Source organism: Chrysemys picta, chromosome 10 (genome assembly GCF_011386835.1).
Source record: "Chrysemys picta bellii isolate R12L10 chromosome 10, ASM1138683v2, whole genome shotgun sequence".
Lineage (NCBI taxonomy): Eukaryota > Metazoa > Chordata > Testudines > Emydidae > Chrysemys > Chrysemys picta.
The window spans coordinates 20,680,322-20,703,620 of NC_088800.1; the positions used below are offsets into that span (position 1 = coordinate 20,680,322).

The 23,299-nt window shown below is 39.5% G+C and overlaps 1 protein-coding gene and 1 long non-coding RNA gene across 11 annotated transcripts in view; one reads left to right on the top strand and one right to left on the bottom strand.

The window, feature by feature from the left end:
- The window catches only part of LOC122172332 (uncharacterized), a 45,153-nt gene extending 44,039 nt beyond the window's left edge, over positions 1–1,114 (top strand). For both annotated transcript variants that reach the window (XR_006172535.2, XR_010590710.1), the window contains exons 2-3: positions 182–247; positions 975–1,114. This is a non-coding gene — a long non-coding RNA (uncharacterized LOC122172332). The remainder of the gene's footprint in view (positions 1–181; positions 248–974) is intronic.
- Positions 1–23,299, bottom strand: part of SLC12A1 (solute carrier family 12 member 1) — a 66,926-nt gene that overhangs the window by 36,373 nt on the left and 7,254 nt on the right. For 4 of the 9 annotated variants that reach the window (XM_065558168.1, XM_005304024.4, XM_065558169.1 and 1 more), the window contains exons 3-10: positions 15,861–15,995; positions 15,578–15,653; positions 8,506–8,601; positions 7,521–7,660; positions 7,043–7,153; positions 5,742–5,853; positions 5,093–5,217; positions 1,602–1,686 (exon numbers count right to left, since the gene is read on the bottom strand). In XM_065558168.1, the coding sequence (XP_065414240.1) occupies positions 1,602–1,686; positions 5,093–5,217; positions 5,742–5,853; positions 7,043–7,153; positions 7,521–7,660; positions 8,506–8,601; positions 15,578–15,653; positions 15,861–15,995 (880 nt within the window). Of the gene's footprint in view, positions 1–1,601; positions 1,687–5,092; positions 5,218–5,741; positions 5,854–7,042; positions 7,154–7,520; positions 7,661–8,505; positions 8,602–9,296; positions 9,393–15,577; positions 15,654–15,860; positions 15,996–23,299 lie in introns of all 9 variants that reach the window. The other 5 variants (XM_065558172.1, XM_005304023.4, XM_065558171.1 and 2 more) reach the window with 2 other exon arrangements.

Sequence of the window (23,299 nt, forward strand, 5' to 3'; positions counted from 1 at the left end):
CTTGTCTAACCAAGGTTCCCACTGGCTTCATAGGTCCAGATCCTCAGCTGCTGTTTAAAACATTGTAGCTCCATTGAAGTCAATAGAGTTATACTGATTTACCTGGGCTGAAAATTTGGTCCAAAGTCTCTTTGTTACTAATGATATTTATGTTCACTCTCTTTTTGTTTGTTCCCCCCAGAAGAAGGAAGAAACACATGAAGTGAACTTATGGAGCTCTGATCTCAACAGCTTTAGCTGCTAATGTGTAAGTCTATACAGTTTTTTCAAACATAGCCAAACAAAAATGGTTTAAGGATCCCAAAATACCGTTCTATATGTAGCAAGCCAATCTACAATCTGAACAGAAATGACCACATCCACCACTGAAATGTAGCCCCCTCTGGGGTTGAAGTGCAGCAACTGCTTAACAGAACAGAGCCACATTACACAGCTTTAAAGCAGATTTTGCTTTCTGAATTCTGAAACTGAAATTGCAGGGGGAATGCAAGTACACAGAATGCAGTTACCAGAGTTTGAATATGGCTAGGGGTACAGCACATCTACTTTTGCATAAAGTACCAACACCCAAAATGTTGGAAGACTCTTCTTTTCTCTCTCCTTTGAAAGGAAGTTTCCCACAGAGCCCTAGTACATGCTAGGGCACATATTCAGAGGGGAAGAGTGCCACTTACTAAATTGTTTCTTGCAGGAGGGATAGCTCAGTGGTTTGAGCATTGGCCTGCTAAACCCAGGGTTGTGAGTTCAGTCTTTGAGGGGGCCATTTAGGGAACTGGGGTAAAAATCTGTTTCAGGATTGGTCCTGCTTTGAGCAGGGGGGTGGACTAGATGACCTCCTGAGGTCCCTTCCAACCCTGATATTCTATGATTAGTTGCTGAAGCACTGTTAAAGTGGAAAGCAACCTTTATTTCTTGATCAAAGATTAATTGCACCCTTTGTAATAAGAATTTAATTGAATGTTTGTCTTACACAGATGATGCCTGCAGTACAAGCCTGTGTTCTATCCTGTGTCTGTTTTGTTGAACTGTCATTTCCAAACTCCAGTGCCATAGGGCACCTTGTGGCCTAACATTTCTTCTTTGGGGAATTAATTGATTTTTCCTGTCTTGAGATGTGAAGATTCAGAGTTTGCATGTAACTCTGTCACTTGTGTGTGCAGTAATGCCAGCAGGAGAGCAGCTGGAGGCCACTTGGAGAACTTTCATGTGACAGAGGAGCAAAATCATGAACCGATTGATTTGTGGTACTTCTCCAACCCTTTACTACCAAACCAGTTTGTTCTTATGTACTGTACATGTATGGTCTTTGTTGCTGAATCATTTGGCATTGTGGAGTTTCTTTATAATATAAAAAGAATCTCTCCACCCATACGTAAGCTCACATTTGCTCAAATTTCACCGAGATGCCACATGGAGATTTTTGTTTTTGTTGAATGGTTTGTTTTGCTTTTTAAATACTATAAAGCCAAAACAGCTGTCTTACTATATAGCAAATCCTCCAGATCAAAAGTAATGATGAGGTTGACCATTCATATGCATATAGAGCTCTAAACCTACTTAACTATATTAATTGTGTCACAAAACAGATGTTCACTACTTACCTACACATATTGCAACTCCTAGGTAGGCAACAGTTGTAATCAGAATGGCCAACATTGTTCCTTTGGGTATAGCAGCTTGTGGGTCCTTAAAAATTGTAATTGCAAAAATTGCTGTGAGTCCTTTATATATTTGTAAATTAAGAGTTTGTACTGTGATTACTTACAAGTTAGCAAGTTTTGGTGCTGCCACTTTGTGATATGAAAATATTTTGGGGAGGGAGAAATTGTTACCAGTTAGATCTGTACAAGGAACTCACTCCCCAGCATGCGGGTGGAGTCAGACACTTCTGTGGCACCATCCTTCTCCCCTGAGTGCTGCAAAGGAGGCACTGCAGGTCCTGATCTCCATTTAGGGCAGTGCCACACTGTGAGACTCCCTAGCTGTACATTTAGTGTAACTTAAAGTCCCCTTTGCACCAACACAACAGTGGCCCTTAATCTCCTGCTTTAAGCACTCACCCAAACTACCCATCTCATTGTACAATTCAGTTAGCCAGTAAGATTAGGGAAAAACAGTCATTTTGAAAGAAAGACACTACTATTACTGTTGGAAACTCATAATCCTGAGTTATGTCCAAAGTGAGCTCCTACCTTTCAGGTTGCTTTTATTTTTACATTAGATCAGATGTTCTCAAACTGGGGGTCGGGACCCCTCAGGGGGTCGTGAGGTTATTACATGGGGGGTCAAGAGCTGTCAGCCTCCACCTGAAACCGCGCTTTGCCTCCAGCATTTATAATGGTGTTAAATATATAAAAAGTGTTTTTAATTTATAAGGGGGGGTCGCACTCAGAGGCTTGCTATGCGAAAGGGTTCACCAGTAAAAAAGTTTGAGACCCACTGCATTAGATTATTCAGGAAAAGTCTGCTGTGTGTTATTGCTGGGAGAGGCAAGTGTGTTGGGTCAGCATTTCTTTTATAAACTGTAACTGAAAACTATATCAGCACTGTTCATGCTTCGGTGGATAAAGGGCTCTAAGACATTCCATTATTAATTATGATTTTTAGGAGATTTTAATACCGTAAAAAATTCTTGCATGTGATAACTTGGTATATACTTGTTCAGCCTAGAAAGCAATTTTTTGTTAGTTTTCTTTTTAAATTGGTTTAGTGAGGATTTTTTTTTTATTTACTTAAAGGATTTGTTTTTCCAAATGAAATTTAGCAAGTCATTGTGTGTAATGTGGATGAATGACTTAATACGTTAACTCTTAACATTATCAAACAAGAATTAATGTAGTAAAGTTTCACTGGGCTAAAAATCCCCAAAGAAATCACTTCAGTTGCATATGAATCTTTAACCTTCAATCATTATGGCTTTTAACGCATGCCGTCCCAGTGTTCATGTGTCAAGTAGCCATTGTATAGGTGGGATCTTATGCTGCAATCTTAAAACACTAACTAGAAGGACATTTTCTCAATATGCCATCACCCTTTCAGAGTCTGAGCTAAAGCCCTTGAAGTCAAAGCAGACTCTCACGGACATCAATGAATTTTGGATCAGGCCCTTCTTGAATGAATGAATGACTGCCTGTTTCAGAGACATGACCTTATAATGGTTTGCTACAAACTTTAGAGGCAGTTTAGTTTGTCTACTTCTAAATTTTAAACTATAGCTTATGTTGTATTTCAGGTTTCTCTTTAGGCTCGTTAACTTCATTAGGTCGCTCTTGATGCATCTAAGCATGGACAGTGGGGGATTCCCAATGTGGATGGGGGCTATGGAAGCATCCATACAGCCAGGGCTTCTGTAGGGCTGATGTGGAGTGGGAATGTTGTGTCCCACCAATCAATTCACTCCCCACCCTGTCCTAGTTCCTGAGTGGTTCCCAAGATCTGTGGAGAGAACTCCACATTGTCTGGGAAGGAAGAGATGCTGCTGTGGAAGCTCTACCGAGATATGTGTGATTCCTTTCACATCAGTGGCCTGCCAGGCAAAGGCCTAAATCAAAGCAGCTGCTTTTCTTGTGGACACTAGGTTTGATGAAATAATGGGGATTCTCTCAGCTGGGATGAGAAGAGCCTGGTTCAGTCTCAACAGAATGCTCCCAGTCTAAAATCATGTAAAAAAAGAAATCCATCACAAATGCTATTGGCTGGACGCTATCATGCTTACTCCTATTGAGTAGCATCTGGCTTCAAAAGCAGCCCCAGTAAAACAAAGGCAACCCAAGCTTTTGGAGCAGAGACCCTGGTCTGGAGGGGAGGTTCACCTTCCTCTGAAGCATGGGGCACAGGTCATTTGTTGGTTTAAACTAGAGTAAATGGTGGATTCGCTATAACTTGAAATCTTTAGCTCAAGATTTGAGGCCGTCAGTAATTCAGTCAGAGGGTATGGGCCTATTGGAGGAGTGGGCAGGTGAGCTTCCGTGGCCTTCAATGTGCCAGAGGACAGACAAGATGATCTTGATGGTCTCTTCAGGCCTTAAAGATGATGAGTCTACGACACTGCTCAGTGTGAGTAAGGGTGACACAACTGGCCCTTACATCGAACTGGAACAGTTCGTGGATGTTTTGCAAATACTTGCGTATCAAATCAATTTGACTGGAGTTGAGCACTTTAACAGTCATACATCCACAAAACCAGACTGCATGATAAGGCTCAAGAACTTTATTTAACATTTAATTTATGGGTGTCCCACCCACTAGAATATTTGGGAGAGCATTTTTATAACTCAAATTCTAAATCCAAACAACCGATGCTTCACAAATACTCCACAGACGGCCGTTGGTTTATTTCTGATATTCTTTGAATATTACTGAGTACTGAATAGCTTCACAAGTATTGTGACTGTTTCATCAGGTGCTTCACAAAGCCAGAAAAGCCCCAATTTTTTGTATTTCGCAAGTACGATTCAATCCGCTATAATATTAGGTATCAGTAAATAGCTAATATAAAGCCATAAAAACTAGATGGCACTCAAGTTAAAGCTAAAACCAAATCCTTGACTTACCAGTTTGCTTAAATATTGGAAACATTTAATTGAAAATGTAGTGACTGAAAAGTTAGTGACGGAAAATAATTTATATTGGTTGCAAGGGTAAAGAGGAAACACTTAAGGGTCTGGTCTCCTATTGGTTTTACCAAAAAGCTCTTTTTTTTCACATGAGCTTTCCATTTCCTTGTTTTTATGGGAGTAAACTTGAGTTTTATGGTATACTTTTCAGTCTGATATAAGGGGAATTAGCGCGAAGCAATTGTAATGGAATTATACAGCTAATTTCCATAATGGATCTGTTAATGTTATGTTATTTTGGGTTATTGAAACACCTAATTTAAATTAAGTAATTTTTAATACATAGCTGTATTACGTTAAAAGGAAAAGGGGAACTGATGTGCTTAGATAATAAAACACATTTAAAAATGAAAATTTTGCCTCATGGAATTATTTGTGTGTTGAAACTGAATATAGTGTTGATTAATAATTTTGTATCTTATTCATCCTTGCCCTTCTATAGCCTAACCAGTATTATGAAGTAAATAAATCCATACCTCCAGATCTCCTGAGATATTGGCCCCTGCGAGAATGCCAGTAGCTGCTGGGAAAAAAATGGCAAAGACCGAGAAAAATCCTTCACCTCTGAAATCTGGTCCAAAATTTTCTGCAAATATTGAGGCTGCAAATACAAATGAAAATTAAACATATCATCCAGACTTGATTCTGAAGTGACATGATGAAGTAGGTAAATGAACTAGTCCTTCACCTCTGGAAGACTGGGGTCCAATCTGTTTTATCTCATAAGTGAGGTGAATTTGATCATCTCACTCTAGTTTGCCACAGTGCACATTTTCTCCAGATCACAGAACTACAGCTCAGTATTGAAATAACAGGCATGTTCCAGGTTCAGATTAAAATAGATAAAACCGTGTGCCCACATATAAATGGCTCAAACCGCTACTGCCAGTGTGTCACCTTCAGAGGTATTCACAGGTTCAAAAATAAAAATGGACTCAATCCAGTCACCCAGAAATATATTTAAAAAAAAAACTGGGTTCCCTTAGTTTACAGGCTCATTTATATTTGGATAAAAGAGCCTGATCTTATAGCATTTATCAACGGGAATTTTGCAGAACTAAAGGCTGCAGGACTGGGCTGAAAATATTAATTTATTTTATATTATTTGGTCATAGCAACACTTGCCTTGGTAATTAAAAAAGCCTCTGGCCTTCTTTTCGTTGCTGGTCGGAATGACTGTCCCAATGAAGAAATTTGCAATGGCAATAAGAAGAATGACCAGAAGAATTACTTGAGCCTGTTAGTAGAGACAAAAGCATTTTACTAGTGGACTCTTTTTTGTTTTGAATATGGTGGTAATTATGTATGTAGTGGTATTTATGTATTACTTATGATGTATTTCAAATTTCTGCAATATTAGAACACACTCAGCCACTGCTTGGGCAGATGATTCAATAATCCAGATGACTAAACAGACAAACTGCCTTAAACTCTATGACAATAACGAATATTTTGTAACAAGGAATGGATATGAAATATAGAAAGTTATGACTCCCGCTTTATATTGTAGTTTGCTTCCTTTACAAGAAAAGGAAAAATGAAACAGCTGATGGATAAATATTTAGATTAAAACATTTTATATTGTTTGTTTAGTTTCAGGGCATTGTTACATCATGGGTATTATATGTCTAATTGACCACTCTTACAAGTAGCTCTAAATTCCCCTCAGAGCAGAACATAAAGATAAGGTTGCTATTCTGGATCTGATTTTGACAGGTACATTCCAGTCTCTTAGCCGTAACATTTCCTTTATTTTATGGGTGTTTTCCCATTAATAAACATGACTGAGATTTTTAACATTCGAACAGTAGACAGGAAGGCATGAATCCTTAGAGGGTAATGAATGGAGAGCAATATAACAACCCACTTTGGGGCCAGTATCCTACACAGAGTAGCACGGCTAGACTGTGTATTATTTTTATTATTATTATTTCTATAGAGCTATAAAAAAAAATAAAAGGGGCATCTACCTAAGGCTATAGATGATCCTGCCATAAATTACAAAAACAAATAAAATTAAATGCCTGCAGAACACAAAACTCCTCTTTCCCCACAAATTTCAGTGTGAGGAAAAGAGGGAGCCTGCGGCCTAACTCTGCTTCCACTGACATCAATAGCTAACTCTCATTGACTTCAAAGGGAGCTGGGAAGCTAATGTTGAGTACTTTTGAAATTCCCACCTGTCATATCATAGAATATCAGGGTTGGAAGGGACCTCAGGAGGTCATCAAAGCAGGACCAATCCCCAGACAGATCTTTACCCCAGATCCCTAAATGGCCCCCTCAAGGATTGAACTCACAACCCTGGGTTTAGCAGGCCAATGCTCAAACCACATAGATCTCAACCCCCAAACCCCTGTTTTATGCTTATATAACACGTTCTGCAGTGTAATAATATTTATTTATACATAACTTTTGAAGCTTACCTTTGCTTCCCATTCCATACCAGCCATAGAAATGCCTAAAAGAACAACTACAGTAATGGAGCCTATTATTCTGATGTCATTGAATTCATCCACCATCAATGCACCACTGCTCTGGAAAGGGTAAGAACACAGTGTATATGATCAGCTGGATAGATCAGACAACCAGGTAAAATAGAATGGAATGAGTACATTAGCTTAAACAGTTTCAGGGGTTAATGATTTCCTGTGCTAGTTTGACCTTAGTAGTTGAGACTACTGGTTGACTAATTAGGGACCTATTCCCTTTAGTGATTTTGGAGCTCTTGTAGGACTGTAAAAAACGCTTCTGATATAAGTTAGAAGTGATGGAAAATCTTATTAAGTAGGATTCGTGGTCCATTTAGAGAGATCTAAATAACAGCCAAAGACTGAAGCAGTTAGAAAAGTTGACCGAATTCCCTGGTTTAACCACATGCAATAAATATACTTTCATATTTACCTTAAGAAGCTCTACAACAGTTTCAGCAAATCCAACTACATACATGGCTACTGCTACAGCATTGGCAAAGGCAAAGATAAGTCCGATTGATCCTCCAAATTCAGGTCCTAAACTTCTTGAGATAAGATAGTAAGCACCACCTGCCAACAGAAGAGACTGTTGCTTTAACATAATTCAGCTATTGCCAGATCTTGCTTACCTTACTCATGTGAGCCATACCACTAGGAGTTTTGTTTTTTGCTTGAGGATTTGCCCTATTAATAGAAGGAACAAATTTGCATGTGGATGGGCCCAGAAAAATGTTTGCAAAAATTCAGCTTTTGGAACTTACTGTAGAATTTCAAATATTAAGTATTGAAAATGATTAGCTATTGGAATCATTAGTATCTTTTTAGCATGTATTATTTGGTATATAACTTGAGGGGGCCACTTAGGGATCTGGGGCAAAATCAGTACTTGGTCCTGCTAGTGAAGGCAGGGAGCTGGACTTGATGACCTTTCAAGGTTCCTTCCAGTTCTAGGAGATAGGATATCTCCATTAATTAATTAAACCAGCCACTAATGGTATATAATTAAAACACACCGCTGAAAGGATTTTTCCTTACCTGGGTCCTCCCGTTGTCAGTGTAAAAATTCATTCGCCAAGATACAAACATGCACAATACACTCCTTAAATAGTCCACAGAGTTAAGCCATAAAGTCTTTAAAGTTTTTGCATTTCTACATAGGTGGAACCTTAGTCAATCAATTAAATAGTTCCTTCTATCATAATGAACCATAGTGTTTAATGTCAGAATGTTTTAAAATCTCCTGAAGAGACATGTTGTTATTTGGAGTTATCTCAGTAAAAGAGATCACCCAAAACTTTTATATTTTGATTTCTCTTTGCTTTACTGTACTGAGCTAACACCATTACAATCTCTCCATTTTATTCTAAATCATCCCTGCAGATTTCCATATTTTCCATATAGTTATATTTACGTACCTCCTCTTACTACTCCATTAGTGCAAATGGCAGACATTGAGATACCTGTTAATGTTGTTACTACCACACTCAGCATAATAGCCATGATTCCAAGACCTGAAAAATCCCAAAAAGAATATATTCAACCTAAATACCTGCTCAGCACTTGAATCCTGTAGTTAGAAATCACCATCATCCACTGTGGGGGAAACACCCGGTGTACCTTCAAGACCCTGAAATGCACTAAACTTTTAGATACAAGTTTCATGAAGTACCTGAAATGTACTAGACTTTGGTATTGCACCAAGAGTAATCACTTATGTTCCAAGAAGCACCTGAAATGTAAAAGGATTTTATAAGGAAATGTACAGGAAGTGATAAAAATTAATGTATCCATCAATCTGCATCAGCCTTTAAGCTAAAGGAATGAGGTTCATAATATTCACTCTCTCCAAGGAAATGCAACCTGAAATGCTCTGAATAAGAATGATCTATTAAAAGAGTAAGAACAAAAGAACTCCAGGACAAAGTGGAATCCATTCCTCCTCCAGTCTCAGACAGGAACATCTGAAACGTACTTTACAAACTGAAGTGAAACTGCGATTTATTAAAATGACAACTCAAACATTCTAAAATTGTGGATAGTGTTGGGTAGATGTATTACCTGCTGATTCATCTGGGTTCTAGGTGTCCAGTTTGGTTTATCCTTAGTGGTGGTGGTATTTTAGGGAATACGACCTCTGGTTTCTCTCATAAGAATATAATTAAACCTTTTTGAGTCTTGAGAACATAAGAAACCCTAAAGATTTTACCTCCACGGACAAACCCATTAGTTGCTATTGCAGAAGTTGACAACCCAGTAATTGAGGTTACTGTGGTGGCAAGAAGAATTATGACAACTCCAAGACCTGTCAGTAATGAAAAGATAAAATATTTTATTTGTGATCCATATTCCTCAAAATCGTTTAAATTAAACTTTCAAACTAGAATCAGAGCTCTGAACTGAAATGATAGTTTGTAGACCACTCATGGTCTTTGGAGCAATTCCAGCAGGTCCATGTAGCTACTTCTATCACAATAGCAAAGCATCCATCAGTCTTCAAGCAGTGATGTTTTCTGACAGAAGTAGCCCAGTCATGGACTCTCTTATGATCTCCAGAGACTTTCTTGAAACTAATAAAAATAATAATAAAAAAGCAATTCTCTGCATGGGTGCCTCATGTCTTTCTTTGATCCACCCCCTTGTTACTACAAAAATTAAGCAACCAAGCAATGTTATAATGTCTTTTTTTCTTGTGTAGATGGTTGGAGTAAACATGCTATAAGCATTTTAGAGAGCCATATTTCAGTCATGGGGTTAAAACATGGATCTTGAACAAGTTCTCGTATAGGGAAAAACAAAAAAAAGTTATAATTTGGTTTCCATTTTATTCTGCTTTGGTTCTCATACTGCACCCATCACCAAGTGATTGGTCATAACATTAGTACAAAAATATGCAGCTTTGTCAGGTGTTTGCTATACATTTAGCCTTGATCCACGGTTCTCAAACTGTGGGTTGGGACCCCAAAGTGGGTCACAGACCCATTTTAATGGGGTCGCCAAGGCTGGCTTAGACTTGCTGGGGCCCGGGGCTGAAGCCCGAGCCCCACCTCCCGAGACCAAAGCCAGAGGACTTCAGCCCTGGGCAGCGGGGCTCAGGTTACAGGCTCCCTGTCTGGGACTGAAGCCTTTGGGAAGGGTTGGGTTGGGATTAGGAGGGGATGTGGCTCTGAGAGAATCTTCATTTTAACAAGAGGACCAGAAAAGGTAAACTTTGAGATCCATTTGTTTAACTAAAATTCAACATACTGCGGAATTACATGTAACTAATCAAATACCTGGAGGTTTATTTTACTAAAAGGTGAACCTTGAAAGGTTCCGAGGTTCTTTACAGTTCAGATAGTTTGCATGTTTTACTGGACCTTATCCATACAGCGCAGTTCTCTTAACTCTGCAAAACTGGACTAGAAAGCTCATGAGAATAGGGCTTCTTCTGAGGTTTTCCTTCCAAACTACTTTCCTGCTTCTAGTCAAGCAAGAAATATTATAACAGCTTTTCTCTTATTTTGTTGCTTTTACTTCCTGTGGCGTATTGGAAACTGATTAAAAATGACAAACTTTCACTTTAAGTGTCAGGGATTCCCTGCTCCTGCTTGGAGACTCTGAAGGAAGCCATGTGATCTGGATTATCTGAGTCAGTAGTGGACAGCCAGGCTGGAAGGAACAAGCTTAAAGCCATGTGGGGTGAGCTGTGCCTGGCTACCTTAGGGAGCAGCCTATTTTCTCTCTTTCTTGGGTTCTTGTGTGTTATCATTCTGAATTTTAAGAAATGAGGTAGTTGCAACCTTCCAGCAAGAGTATTTCTGTTTTCATCTAATTTCTCTGTGTGAAATCTTAATTGTATCTGAACTTCTTCACGCTTCCCTACTTCAGCATTTCCTGCTAAGTAACTCTATTGCTCCCATTAGGTATGTGCATTTTCATTTTAAAATGGAAGCATAAACTTAGCCTGTAGCAGTAAATATTGGCCATGGTTTGTCAGAACTGAAACATGGATACTGTAACTACCCTGTTTCCCCGAAAATAAGACAGTGTCTTATATTAATTTTTGCTCCCAAAGATGCGCTAGGTCTTATTTTCAGGGGATGTCTTATTTTTCAATGAAGAAGAATACGGTACACATTTTTTTGCCTTATTATCGGGGAGGTCTTATTATCGGGGGGGTCTTATTATCGGGGGGATGCCTTATATTACAACGAGAGGCAAAACTGTAAGTAGGCCTTATTTTCGGAGGATGTCTTATTTTCGGGGAAACAGGGTAGCAAACCGTTAGCGGTACTACAATGTATGGACTTATGTGCCCTAGTTCTACCTGCTGGCTTCATTTCAGATCAGATAGCTGACTTCATTTCATATGGGATTATTATAGGTATCTAATCCCCAAACAAATGTTCTTTGTTTCTAAAATGATAGCCATGTTATCACAGCACACTAAGGCAGAGCAACATCGTGCAGGAGATATAAGTGATATATAGCATGAAGTTAGATATTTTAAATGATAAATCACATTTACACTATTGACGTGTGAGCTTTAATTTTAACCTAGGATGCACCTATTTGGTATACACTTCTGTATACAAAGTCAGTTCCTTGGGCCATATCCTATCATAGTCTGCACACAAAAGTCCCACTGAATCCAATGGGTGTTTTTCACCCTGGTGAATGGCAGGCCACGATCTGACTTTTTAATAAACTGTTAACTCATTAAATTGAATAATTCAGAGACATCACTCTCAAAATAGATTGAATGTTTCCCTGTAATTGGTATAAAGTACCTTCCAGGGCTTTTCAATTACATTTTGATAACATATTTTATCAAAACAAATGTGCTAAACAGGGCTATATATTTTGCTCATTAGACAATTGATGTGTCTGTTTGGACAGAATTTGTTACCAATCGAGAAAAAAAGGAAATATTCAACAGGCACAATGCAAGAGATAAATGAACTAGGCAAAACAAAACACTACGAATATTATTCATTTCATTATTATATGGTAAGATTTGGGGCAATATTTTCTAATGGCCTAAACTTGGCCCCTCTTCTCACCTCTGCCTAACTACAAGGTTTGGGGGAGCTGCAAAATGGCAGGTGCAAATTAACAGGATGGTTTTGGAAATGTAACCCTCTCAGTAGCAGATTTAACTACTCTTTTCATAGTTGATAAATTCTTATGATTAGAGAACCTTGTCTCCACCTGTTTTTTCCTCTTTAACAGCTTGTACCCAAGACAACTTAGCAAGAAAAGGGTTTGCTCTCTACTCCCTTCTAATGATTGGGATATAAATGGGGCCCAGATGGTAGCTTCACTGACTCATTTAACTTCCATGTTAGCAGCAGTGCCCAGTGAAATCTCCAAGCCATGGTGGTGATGAGCTTCATCTCTACTCTCCTTAAATAACTTGTCTTGGGACATAATGCTCATTGCTTATAGGATATTCAGAAAATGCATTGGGAGATTATTCAAACAGAATTCAGTGTCCCATTTTAAAAATGAAACTGACCTGCTTTACGTACAAGATGTAATTTAAATAAAACAACAACAAACCAATAAACAGTAAGAAGGGAGGGTTTGATTATTAGTGAGTTACAACTGTAAAATTAAATGTGAAACCAGGGCCATTGTAACTGCTGTTGTGCAAAGTAATGATAAGATCTGATTAAAGTTTATATTGAAACCCAGACATATGGATGTTAAGTAAATTGCATTAAAATGAATTACTCTTGCCTATGGCTATTCTCACACCTCAAAACAAAGTAATGCTTCTTGATGATCTCAATAAGTTACTAAACTGCCCTTAAAAAACTAATTTTGCATGAAACCCTGGAGCAAAGTCTTGGCAATGTTAAGATGCAGAGTTTTCATGGCAAGGCATACACTTATGTGTACCCTGTGGCTGCAAACCCTCATTTGGTATGCATCATAAAATCAGCAAGCACCCTTTTGTCAGGGCCAGGCACAGTACTGGAGCCAGATATGGAACACTGTAAAAATATGCAGAGTTCTTCCATTTTCTTTCAGGAACTTTCTTGCCTTTTCAACCTTATGTCTGAGTATGTTTATGTTCTTTTTTCAGAAGACCTGTTACACAGAGTTTTCCTAATTGCAAATTCAGGGCTCAATCTAGCAATCCTCACTCAAGCAAAACTTCCGTGATGCCAATGGGAGTTTTGCCTGAGATGAGATTTCAGCCCTTGAAAAGTCTTGAGAGGGTGCGTGGAGCTGAGGTTCTGTTTCAGCCCAGAGATCCATCCACGTTTGAATTCTGAATCACCTCCGAGATCAGGCATGGTCAGATCTCCGATCCAAAGTTTTGGTTCAAGTTCCTCTCTAATACCAATTTATATTGAGAGAAAACCAGTAAAACAACAATTGAAAATACCTGCTATTGATATTTTGGAGACTGCAGATTACAGCTGTCATTATTTGTATTCTATTAGTGCCTATTGGCCTCGGTCAAGGTCCCATTGTTCTAAGCACTGTACAAACACAGAACAAAAAGAGAGACCTGTCCTGAAGAGCTTACTTATATCAAGTAAATCTGTGCATGATCTGCACCAGACACTGAAAGTGACAGAGGAGGCGAGAGACTTGGCTGTGTGGATTGATGCACAGGATGATTATGAGCCACCAGTGTGATGTGGCTATGAAAAAGGCAAATGCAATCCTAGGGTGTATTAGGAGAAGCATTTCCAATAGAGCTAGAGAAGTATTAATGCCATTGTACAAGGCACTGGTAATATTCCACATCAGGACTTATGTACAGTTCTGGTCACCCATGTTCAGGAAAGATTAATTTAAACTGGAACAGGAACAGAGGAGAGCTACTAGGACAATCGGGAATGGAGGGCCTGTCTTTTGAGAGGAGACTGGAAGTGCTTGGCTTGGTTAGCCTAGCAAAGAGAAGGCTGAGAGGAGATTATGATTGTTCTCTATAAATACATTAGGAAGTAAATACCAGGGAGGGTGAAGACTTGTTTAAGCTAAAAAGGCACAAGAACGTATGGATATAAATTGGCTATGAGCCAGCGCAGGCTGCAAATTAGAGGAAGGGGGATGGTGTTCTGGTACAGCCTCCCAATAGGAGCTGTGGGGGGCAAACAACTTAATGAGTTTGAGAGAGTTGGACAAATGTGAGTGCAGTTGTATGACAGGGCTGCTTATGATGGTGGGGGGCAGGGCTCAACAACCCTGGGGCTCACTTCTGTTTATGTCTTATGTTCCGAAAGGTCTTTCTTCAGGGTGCCAGCTGGCTGCCGGCAGGGGTCAGGAAGGGATTTCCTCTCCAACCCCAATATATTCTGGGAGGGCTTTTTTTAACTCCTTTCTCTGAAGCATCAGGGATGGCCATGGCTGGAGATGAGACATAGGATGATGTGGGTCTGGTCTCTGAGGTGGCATCAAGCCTTCTCTCTCTATCAGGCGCTTGGCCGGCTGGTTCTTGTTCACATGCTCAGGGTCTAACGATTGCCATATGTGGAGTTGGGAAGAAATTGGCCTTTCTCTGCAGCGTGTGGGTGTAGGTCACTTGCCAGGATTATCTGGGTGTATCTCAACCATTTCCCTGGCATTGCAGGGGCCTCAGGCACTGGTGCACCTGGGTCCCTGCTATTCTCTTGTCTGTGCACATAATAATCTAGTCTCCCGTGAGCTGTGATACTTTGGTCTCATTTTGGTTGTTCAGTTGTTGGGTTTAGTGTGCTGTTGCTGGGTGGTGTTGGTGGCCTGCAATGTACAGGAGATCAGACTAAATGATCTGATGATGCCTTCCGGCCTTAAACTCTGTGATGCTATGATTTTACATTCCTGAATAAAAGCCTGATACTGCAAGATGCTGAAAACTCTGTGAGTTGGTGAGATGAGCACACTCATCTCCCATTGACTTCAGTGGGGGTTAGAGCACTCATTACCATGCATGACTGAGCCCTCAGGGTCCAACTCCCACTGAAGTTGGTGAGTCATTACATTAAATTCAGTGGGAGTTGGATAGGATGCAGACACAATGAAAAAGAAACGGTCCTGCACCACAAAATGTACTTTGTTAATTTATCTGAAAAGCTTAGTTGAGTTTTATTAAAATATTTCCTGGTGCCACTAGTATCTGGTTCTGTATTGTAGTTAAAAATAGTGTGTGAATGACAGTTTGGGTTCATGGATTAGCAAAGTGTGAAGTAGAAAGGTCAACTGTGTATGAGTATACATATTATAACTTGGCTTCAGTCATGAAGTTGAGAGCTGTTACTGGTTCTAAATACAAATTTCACCAAAGATGGGGGTTGTTATATGTTTGTGTATATAGTTGACACCACATCCCTCTAAGCAGTAATTTGGCTGGGAGTCTGGAAAATTCCAGTAACTCTTATACCCTAGCAAGCAAACACTTGGAAGACCAAAGTTAGTGCAACATGCAAACTCACATTTCAGATTAAATATTAATTGTAATCATGTGTAGTTTCTACCCTTTATTCTTTATGCTGTTGAAAAAATACATACCAATTCCAGCTTGACCTACAATCCAGGACAGTCGAATGAAAAGCATCACACCCCAGATATTCAACATGCATCTCACCTAAGTTTTAAACAAATAATCTTGCATCACTATAAAATTACAAACAGTATTCTGAAACTTGCTAAGGTGCATTGCAGAAAACGAATAGGCTTTTTAAAAGCAGCAAACAACCCCTCCCCCCTTTTTAAGGTAATTGATAATTGCTGATATATTAATTTTTGTAAGATACAGATAATTTTCTGGTAGGAAGGTTTAGGTTTCTCTCACCAGCACACCTTTCACCCATCCAAACTTCACAAATCCCCCTTTGCCTTCTTCTTCCTTGTTGGCTGTTGCTTCATCTCCTGGAGTGCCATCTCCATTAGTAACTCTCTCGATTGAACCGGGATTCACTGCTATGTTCTAAAAGATCACACAAAAAAACAAATATATTCTGTACAGTTGCTAAACAATATACCAAGAGGATGACAACTAGCTACATAAGGAACACATGACAAATAGGGATCCAAAATAAAAGTGTATTTTGCTTTTTTTTTTTTTTTTTTGGGGGAAGAGAATGTTATCCTCTTACTCACACTAAATAGTAGCTGAACTACTCAAGGTATAATCAGAATGAGTAAGTGTATCATAGTCTGGACTTAAATATTGTCTATGTGTGTGTATATGGGTAAGTGTTAACAGTATACAGCATATACCATACTTATATGTTTGTATAGCACATAGCACACTGAGATCCTGACCCTGGTTGACCTCTAAATGCTACTGAAATGTAAATTATTGTTATTAATAATAAAAATAAAATATATTTTATATAACATAAGAAGTAGTGCTGGCTAAAGAAACTAGAATTTGCTGACTACTACTTGGCAAATAAATTATGTTATGAATGTCACCATTTTTCATCAGATAATACTGTCACCAAATACATCTCTACCCCGATATAACATGACGTGATATAACATGAATTCGGATATAATGTGGTAAAGCAGCGCTTCGGGGGGGCAGGGCTGCGCAGTCCAGGGGATCAAAGCAAGTTTGATATAACCCGGTTTCACCTATAATGCAGTGAGATTTTTTGGCTCCCGAGGACAGCGTTATATCGGGATAGAGGTGTATATCTTTGCAGAATTTGACCAACTCTGTAGCTTAAGTTCTCTTTAGTGAGAATGTTATTTGATGAACAGCCGCAAAAATGCATCAGATAATACCCTAAATGAATAACCTGTTCTACTGTTTAACTAGCTTTAATAGAAGTATAAGCATACAGGGTCAAGTATTGGCATGCTGGCGCCACAACCACATGCCAAATGCGGCGTTCATGTGTGCTCACATCCTGGCTTTGAAAAGCCTTCTCCCTACACACAGAGGAATGGCTGAACCACCATCCCAAAGTTTTGGGAAAGTTCAGATCTGGATGCAGACTTAGATCTGTCCCTGTCCCTCTAATGGGACAACCAAAAACCCGCAGTGTCCCTCCCCTCAGCTTTTGAGAAAGTTCAGCTCCAGGGCTGCAGCTTGCAGTTCGGGTAGGAATAAGTTGTTTCAGAGGATTGCACCTTGCAGCCATTGGTGGGTCAGGGAGTACCTGTGGACTAACACAGAGACCATGTCCCTGACCTCTGAATTATGCTTCATTGCTCCCTTCTGGGTTTCATCATATGAAGTTTCTGGGCGAATCAGCATAAGGGCAAACAACATCCAGGTGCAGGCTAGGCCCTGTGTGAAGAAAGATACATAGCCCATTGGGGTGAGTGAGAGGGTCAGAGAGATGGAGGAAGCCGGTAGTTCAGGGAACTCAGTGCTTTTTAGGATTTGGTGGGGTATGAGGACATTTCCAGAGCGGGTAACTATGCAAAGGGTGGAGGGAGAGGGGTAACATACTAGCGCATAAACATAGCTGGGTTCCCAATTAATGTGTCAAGTTGTGTGCATGTAGGAGATAGGAAATCTCCATTTATTTCTTCTACATCCTTCTATGTCCAAATAAGGAGGAGAGGATGGAAGATGATAAAATACAGGTAGGATATGATGAGAAACAGTCAAAAGAAAAAAAGTCCCATTCAATTACATCATGTAATGGCAGACAGCTAAAAAGTGACAAGTTTTTGAAGTGCTTGTATACCAGTGCTAAAAGTCTAAATAGTAAGATGGGTGAACTAGAGTGCCTTGTATTAAATGAGGATATTGATATAATAAGCATCACAGAAGCTTGGTGGAATGAGGATAATCAATGGGACACAGTAATACCAGGGTAGAAAATATATCAGAAGGACAGAACAGGTCATGCTGGTGGGGAAGCCGCACTATATGTGAAAGAAAGCATAGAATCAAATGAAGTAAAAATCTTAAATGAACCAAACTGTACCATAGAATCCCTATGGATAATAATTCTATGCTTGAATAATAAGAATATAGCAGTAGGGATATATTACAGATCACCTGACCAGGATGGTGATAGTGACTGTGAAATGCTCAGGAAGATTAGAGAGGCCATTAAAATAAAAAACTCAATAATAATGGGGGATTTCAACTATCCCCATATTGACTGGGTACATGTCACCTCAGGAAGGGATGCTGAGATAAAGTTTCTTGACACCTTAAATGACTGCTTCTTGGAGCAGCTAGTCCTGGAACCCTCAAGAGGAGAGGCAATTCTTGATTTGGTCCTAAGTGGAGCACAGTTTCAGGTCCAAGAGGTGAATATAACTGGACTGAATATAGCTTGGTAATAGTAACCATAATATAATTCAATTTAACATCCTTGTGACAGGGAAAACACCATCACGGCCCAACACTGTAGCATTTCATTTCAGAAAGGGGAACTACACAAAAATGAGGAGGTTAGTGAAACAGAAATTAAAAGGTACAGTACCAAAAGTAAAATCCCTGAAAGCTGCATGGAAACTTTTTAAAGACACCATAATAGAGGCTCAAATTGAATGTATACCCCAAATTAAAAAACATAGGAAGAGAACAAAAAAGAGCCACAGTGGCTAAACAATAAAGTAAAAGAAGCAGTGAGAGGCAAAAAGGCATCCTTTAAAAAGTGAAAGTTAAATCCTAATGCGGAAAATAGAATGGAGCATAAACTCTGGCAAATGAAGTGTAAAAACATAATTAGGAAGGCCAAAAAATAATTTGAAGAACAGCTAGCCAAAGACTCAAAAAGTAATAGCAATATTTTTTTAAGTACATCAGAAGCAGGAAGCCTTCTAAACAACCAGTGAGGCCACTAGACGATCAAGATGCTAAAGAAGCACTCAAGGGTGATAAGGCCAGTGCAGAGAAACTAAATTAATTCTTTGCATTGGTCTTCACGGTTGAGGATGTGAGGGAGATTCCCAAACCTGAGCCATTTTTTATAGCTGACAAATCTGAGGAACTGTCCCAGATTGAGGTGTCGTTAGAGGAGGTTATGGAACAAATTGATAAACCTAACAGTAATAAGTCACGAGGCCCAGATGGTATTAACCCAAGAGTTCTGAAGGAACTCAAATGTGAAATTGCAGGACTACTAACTGTCGGCTGTAAATCAGCTTCTGTACCAAATGCCTGGAGGATAGCTAATGTGACGCCAATTTTTAACAAGGGCTCCAGAGGTGACCCTGGCAATTACAAGCTGGTAAGCCTGACTTCAGTACCGGGCAAACTGATTGACATTAAAGAACAAAATTGTCAGACACATAGATGAACATAATTTGTTGGGGAATAGTCAACATGGTTTTTGTAAAGGGAAATCATGCCTCACCAATCCACTAGAATTCTTTGAGGGGGTCAACAAGCATGTGGACAAAGGAAATCCAGTGGATATAGTGTATTTAGATTTTCAGAAAGCCTTTGACAAGGTCCCTCACCAAAGGCTCTTAAGCAAAGTAAGCAGTCCTGGGATAAGAGGGAAGATCCTCTCATAGATTGGTAACTGGTTAAAAGATAAGAAACAAAGGGTAGGAATAAATGGTCAGTTTGCAGGATGGAGAGAGGTAAATAGTGGTGTCCCCCAGGAGTCTGTACTGGATCCAGTCCTATTCAACATAAATGAGCTGGAAAAAAGGGTGAACAGTGAGGTGGCAAAATGTACAGATGATACAAAACTACTCAAGATAGTTAAGTCCCAGGCAGACTGTGAAGAGCTATAAAAGGATCTTTCACAACTGGGTGACTGGGCAACAAAGTGGCAGATGAAATTCAATGTTGATAAATGCAAAATAATGCACATTGGAAAACATAATCCCAACTAAACATATAAATGATGAGGTCTAAATTAGCTGTTACCTCTCAAGACAGAGATCTTAGAGTCATTGTGGATAGTTCTCTGAATACATCCACTCAATGTGCAGCGGCAGTCAAAAAAGCAAACAGAATGTTGAGAATCATTAAGAAAGGGATAGATAATAAGACAAAAAAATATCATATTGCCTCTATATAAATCCATGATACGCCCACATCTTGAATACTGCATGCAGATGTGGTCACCCCATCTCAAAAAAGATATATTGGCCTTGGAAAAGGTTCAGAAAAGGGCAACAAAAATTATTAGGGATTTGGAACAGCTGTCGTATGAGGAGAAATTAATAAGATTGGGACTTTTCAGCTTGGAAAAGAGAAGACTAAGGGGGGATATGATAGAGGTCTATAAAATCATGACTGGTGTGGAGAAAGTAAATAAGGAAGTGTTATTTACTCTTTCTCAGAACACAAGAACTAGGGGCCACCAAATGAAATTAATAGGCAGCAGGTTTAAAACGAACAAAAGCAAGTATTTTTTCACACAACGCACAGTCAACCTGTAGAACTCCTTGCCAGAGGATATTGTGAAGGCCGAGATTATAACAGGGTTCAAAAAAGAACTAGATAAGTTCATCAAGGATAGGTCCAGCAATGGCTATTAGCCAGGTGGGCAGGGATGGTGTCCCTAACCTCTGTTTGCCAGAAGCTGGGAATGGGCAACAGGGGATGGATCACTTGATGATTACCTGTTCTCTTCATTTCCTCTGGGGCACCTGGCATTGGCCACTGTCAGAAGACAGGATACTAGGCTAGATGGACCTTTGGTCTGACCTAATAGGGCCATTCTTATGTTCTTAAGAAGGCCATTGAGGTAAAGAAATCATGGTCCCTTGCTAGGAAGGAGAAAAGTAGGGGGGAGGTGTCAGAGAATGGGGCTTTGTGCTGCCACTCTATTGGCAGATGTCTAGGGTAGGTTCCTGCCAACACCCGCCCAGTTATGTTTCATATTGTCAGCTGGCATGTGCATGCCCAAACAGGATTTGTCCTGTAGTGTACACATATATGTATTAATGTAGAAATATATAATATATAAGATTTTATTGTATGTGTAATTAAAACTGTGAAGAACCTGCTTTAATGTGATAACACCACAGAAACATAATTCATTACAATCATTATAACAGTAACAGCAACAATCATTATCACACATCTTACAAAATCAGGAACATCTACTTACAATTACCCTCATACAACATGAAGTGTACCATAAAGCAGAAGCATCTCTTCTTATGAAAGGCAATGTATTCCAGGGGATAGGCTACCTGTCTGGGACATAGGAGAACTGGATTCTATTTCTGGATCTGCCATTCACTCAGTGTGTGATATTGAGCAAAGTCAAAATTTCTGAAAGTGGCCTCTAATTTTGGCCATTTCCGTTTTTAAGAGTCCAGATTGAGAGATATGGTGCCTTATTTTCAAAGGTGCCGAGCACCCATAACACCAAATCAATGGGAATTAAGTATGCTTGTTGTGTAGAAAATATGGACTTAGTTCTGACCTCAGATACACAAACAGTAGATAGCTTTGCTGCATACACAGTTGCATATCAGACCTGATGTTCTATATTCTCCTCCTGGTGCTACCTACCATCTTATCTGATGAAGAAGAACAATGCTGAACTTCTTTGGAGAGAATTTATCTCCTTAAGCCCATCTGTGGGTGGGATTTTCAAAACTACCCATGTGATTTAGGAGCACAAATCTCATTGTGCTCCTAAGTCACTTGAGCGCCTTTGAAAAATCTCACCCAGGATGATAGCGTCTACATTCACTCAAAATACAGTCAATTCTTAAGTAGAGGCCAAGAGGATTAGCAGCCATAATATTGTCACATGAATTTTTGTTTATTGCACATTCATGGGATCAAGTCGTCAAAGACAAAAAATAAAAGGTTAAGTCATTGCCACTTGAAACTAGTTGTTTCTTACATACGTCAAATTAATTTGTGCTTTCACATTCCATTACTGTAAATTATGGTCCTAAACCTTCCATGTTGCATTTTAAATTGGAGTGCTTTAGGGAATGATTATTTATTTACCAAATGGCTTTACCTGGGCAATTCATGCATTAAGGGTAAGGAGTAAAGGTGACAGAACATTTCAAGAAGTCATCCAAATCAAAAGTTATTGCTGTTTTAAACATTTTCCCTTCTTCATTTCAGAACGTTTCGGCTTTAGTATCTTGTGTGGCTAGTAACGATGAGTTCATCCAATCTACATAATAAGTGTGGCGAACAGCCAAGGAGATGAAGGAAGGTTAAATTATTTTTTATGGTGGGATAACTGTTAGACCCAAGCAATTCTCACCCACTACCAGCTGTGAAATAGTTCTTACAAAATATATCTTTAACTATAATTGGCATTTTGGAGCTTAATACGAGCTAAAAATGACACATCTTGTTAAAAGATTACACACATTTGACTGCAGTAGTGAAGGAGCTGGATCTCAGATGTTCCTCTCAGCCTGCTTAAATTCTGGCATCAAAAAAACGATACATTTTAAAAAAATGTATTAAATATGAATGTTTTATCTCTGATGTTAAACCAGCATCAAAGCACAATGGAAAGGCTTATGTAGGACTCAGTCAGTTGGAGTCACAAAATATGTTGCTTCTAGCCACCAGCAATGGGCTCAGACAGGCTAGTTATGTTTGACAACTTTGTCTGGTTTTGTTGTTTGAAACTAGTTTTCTCCTAGTGAGATGTGCTTACCGCCATGTGAACTGCACTGAGAAAAAAGGGAGATAGTATTTAATGCACCAGACAGGTATGGCATACACTGCATCAAACACTAGCAATGGTGCAGGATTACAGGATTATGGTACACTGTGTGTGGTTTGCATAAATGGTCATATGAATCACAAGCCCAGGTTTAATGTATTTAAAGGCCACCATCCTTCCTCAAACCGTCAAATGCACAGCTAGGACTGCTAGTGGAACCCACACCACTCAGTGTGACACTCTGTTCCCCTCTAGTGTAGGCTAGGCCACATATAGAGGTTGATGAGCCTACTACAGCGGTGTCTAGCAGGAGCAACGCCAGGCTGTGCATAATGCAGAATTCTTCCTCCCACTTGTGGATGATCAGCCATGGAAACTAGTTTGCCATGGCTGCTACTTCATCCTTCAAAACCCCCATTAGGTGTTTTTAATCTACAGGTTGACTCACATAACAAGTTCTGCTACACTGTGGTTTGCAGGGAGCTACCACAGGGCTGGGCTCCACTGCTTGCAAGGATGGATGGGCATACCTTGTGCAAGCTCTTTAAGTCCTACCTCCCTCTCACACAGTGTAACAGCAACATGTTTGGGGGGTGGAGGGCAGAACCAAAGTCAATAGCAAAACTCCAATTGATTTAACTGGGAGTTAGAGCAGGCCCACTGTGTAATTTAGAGTCATTATAATGCTAACTGAAAAAGT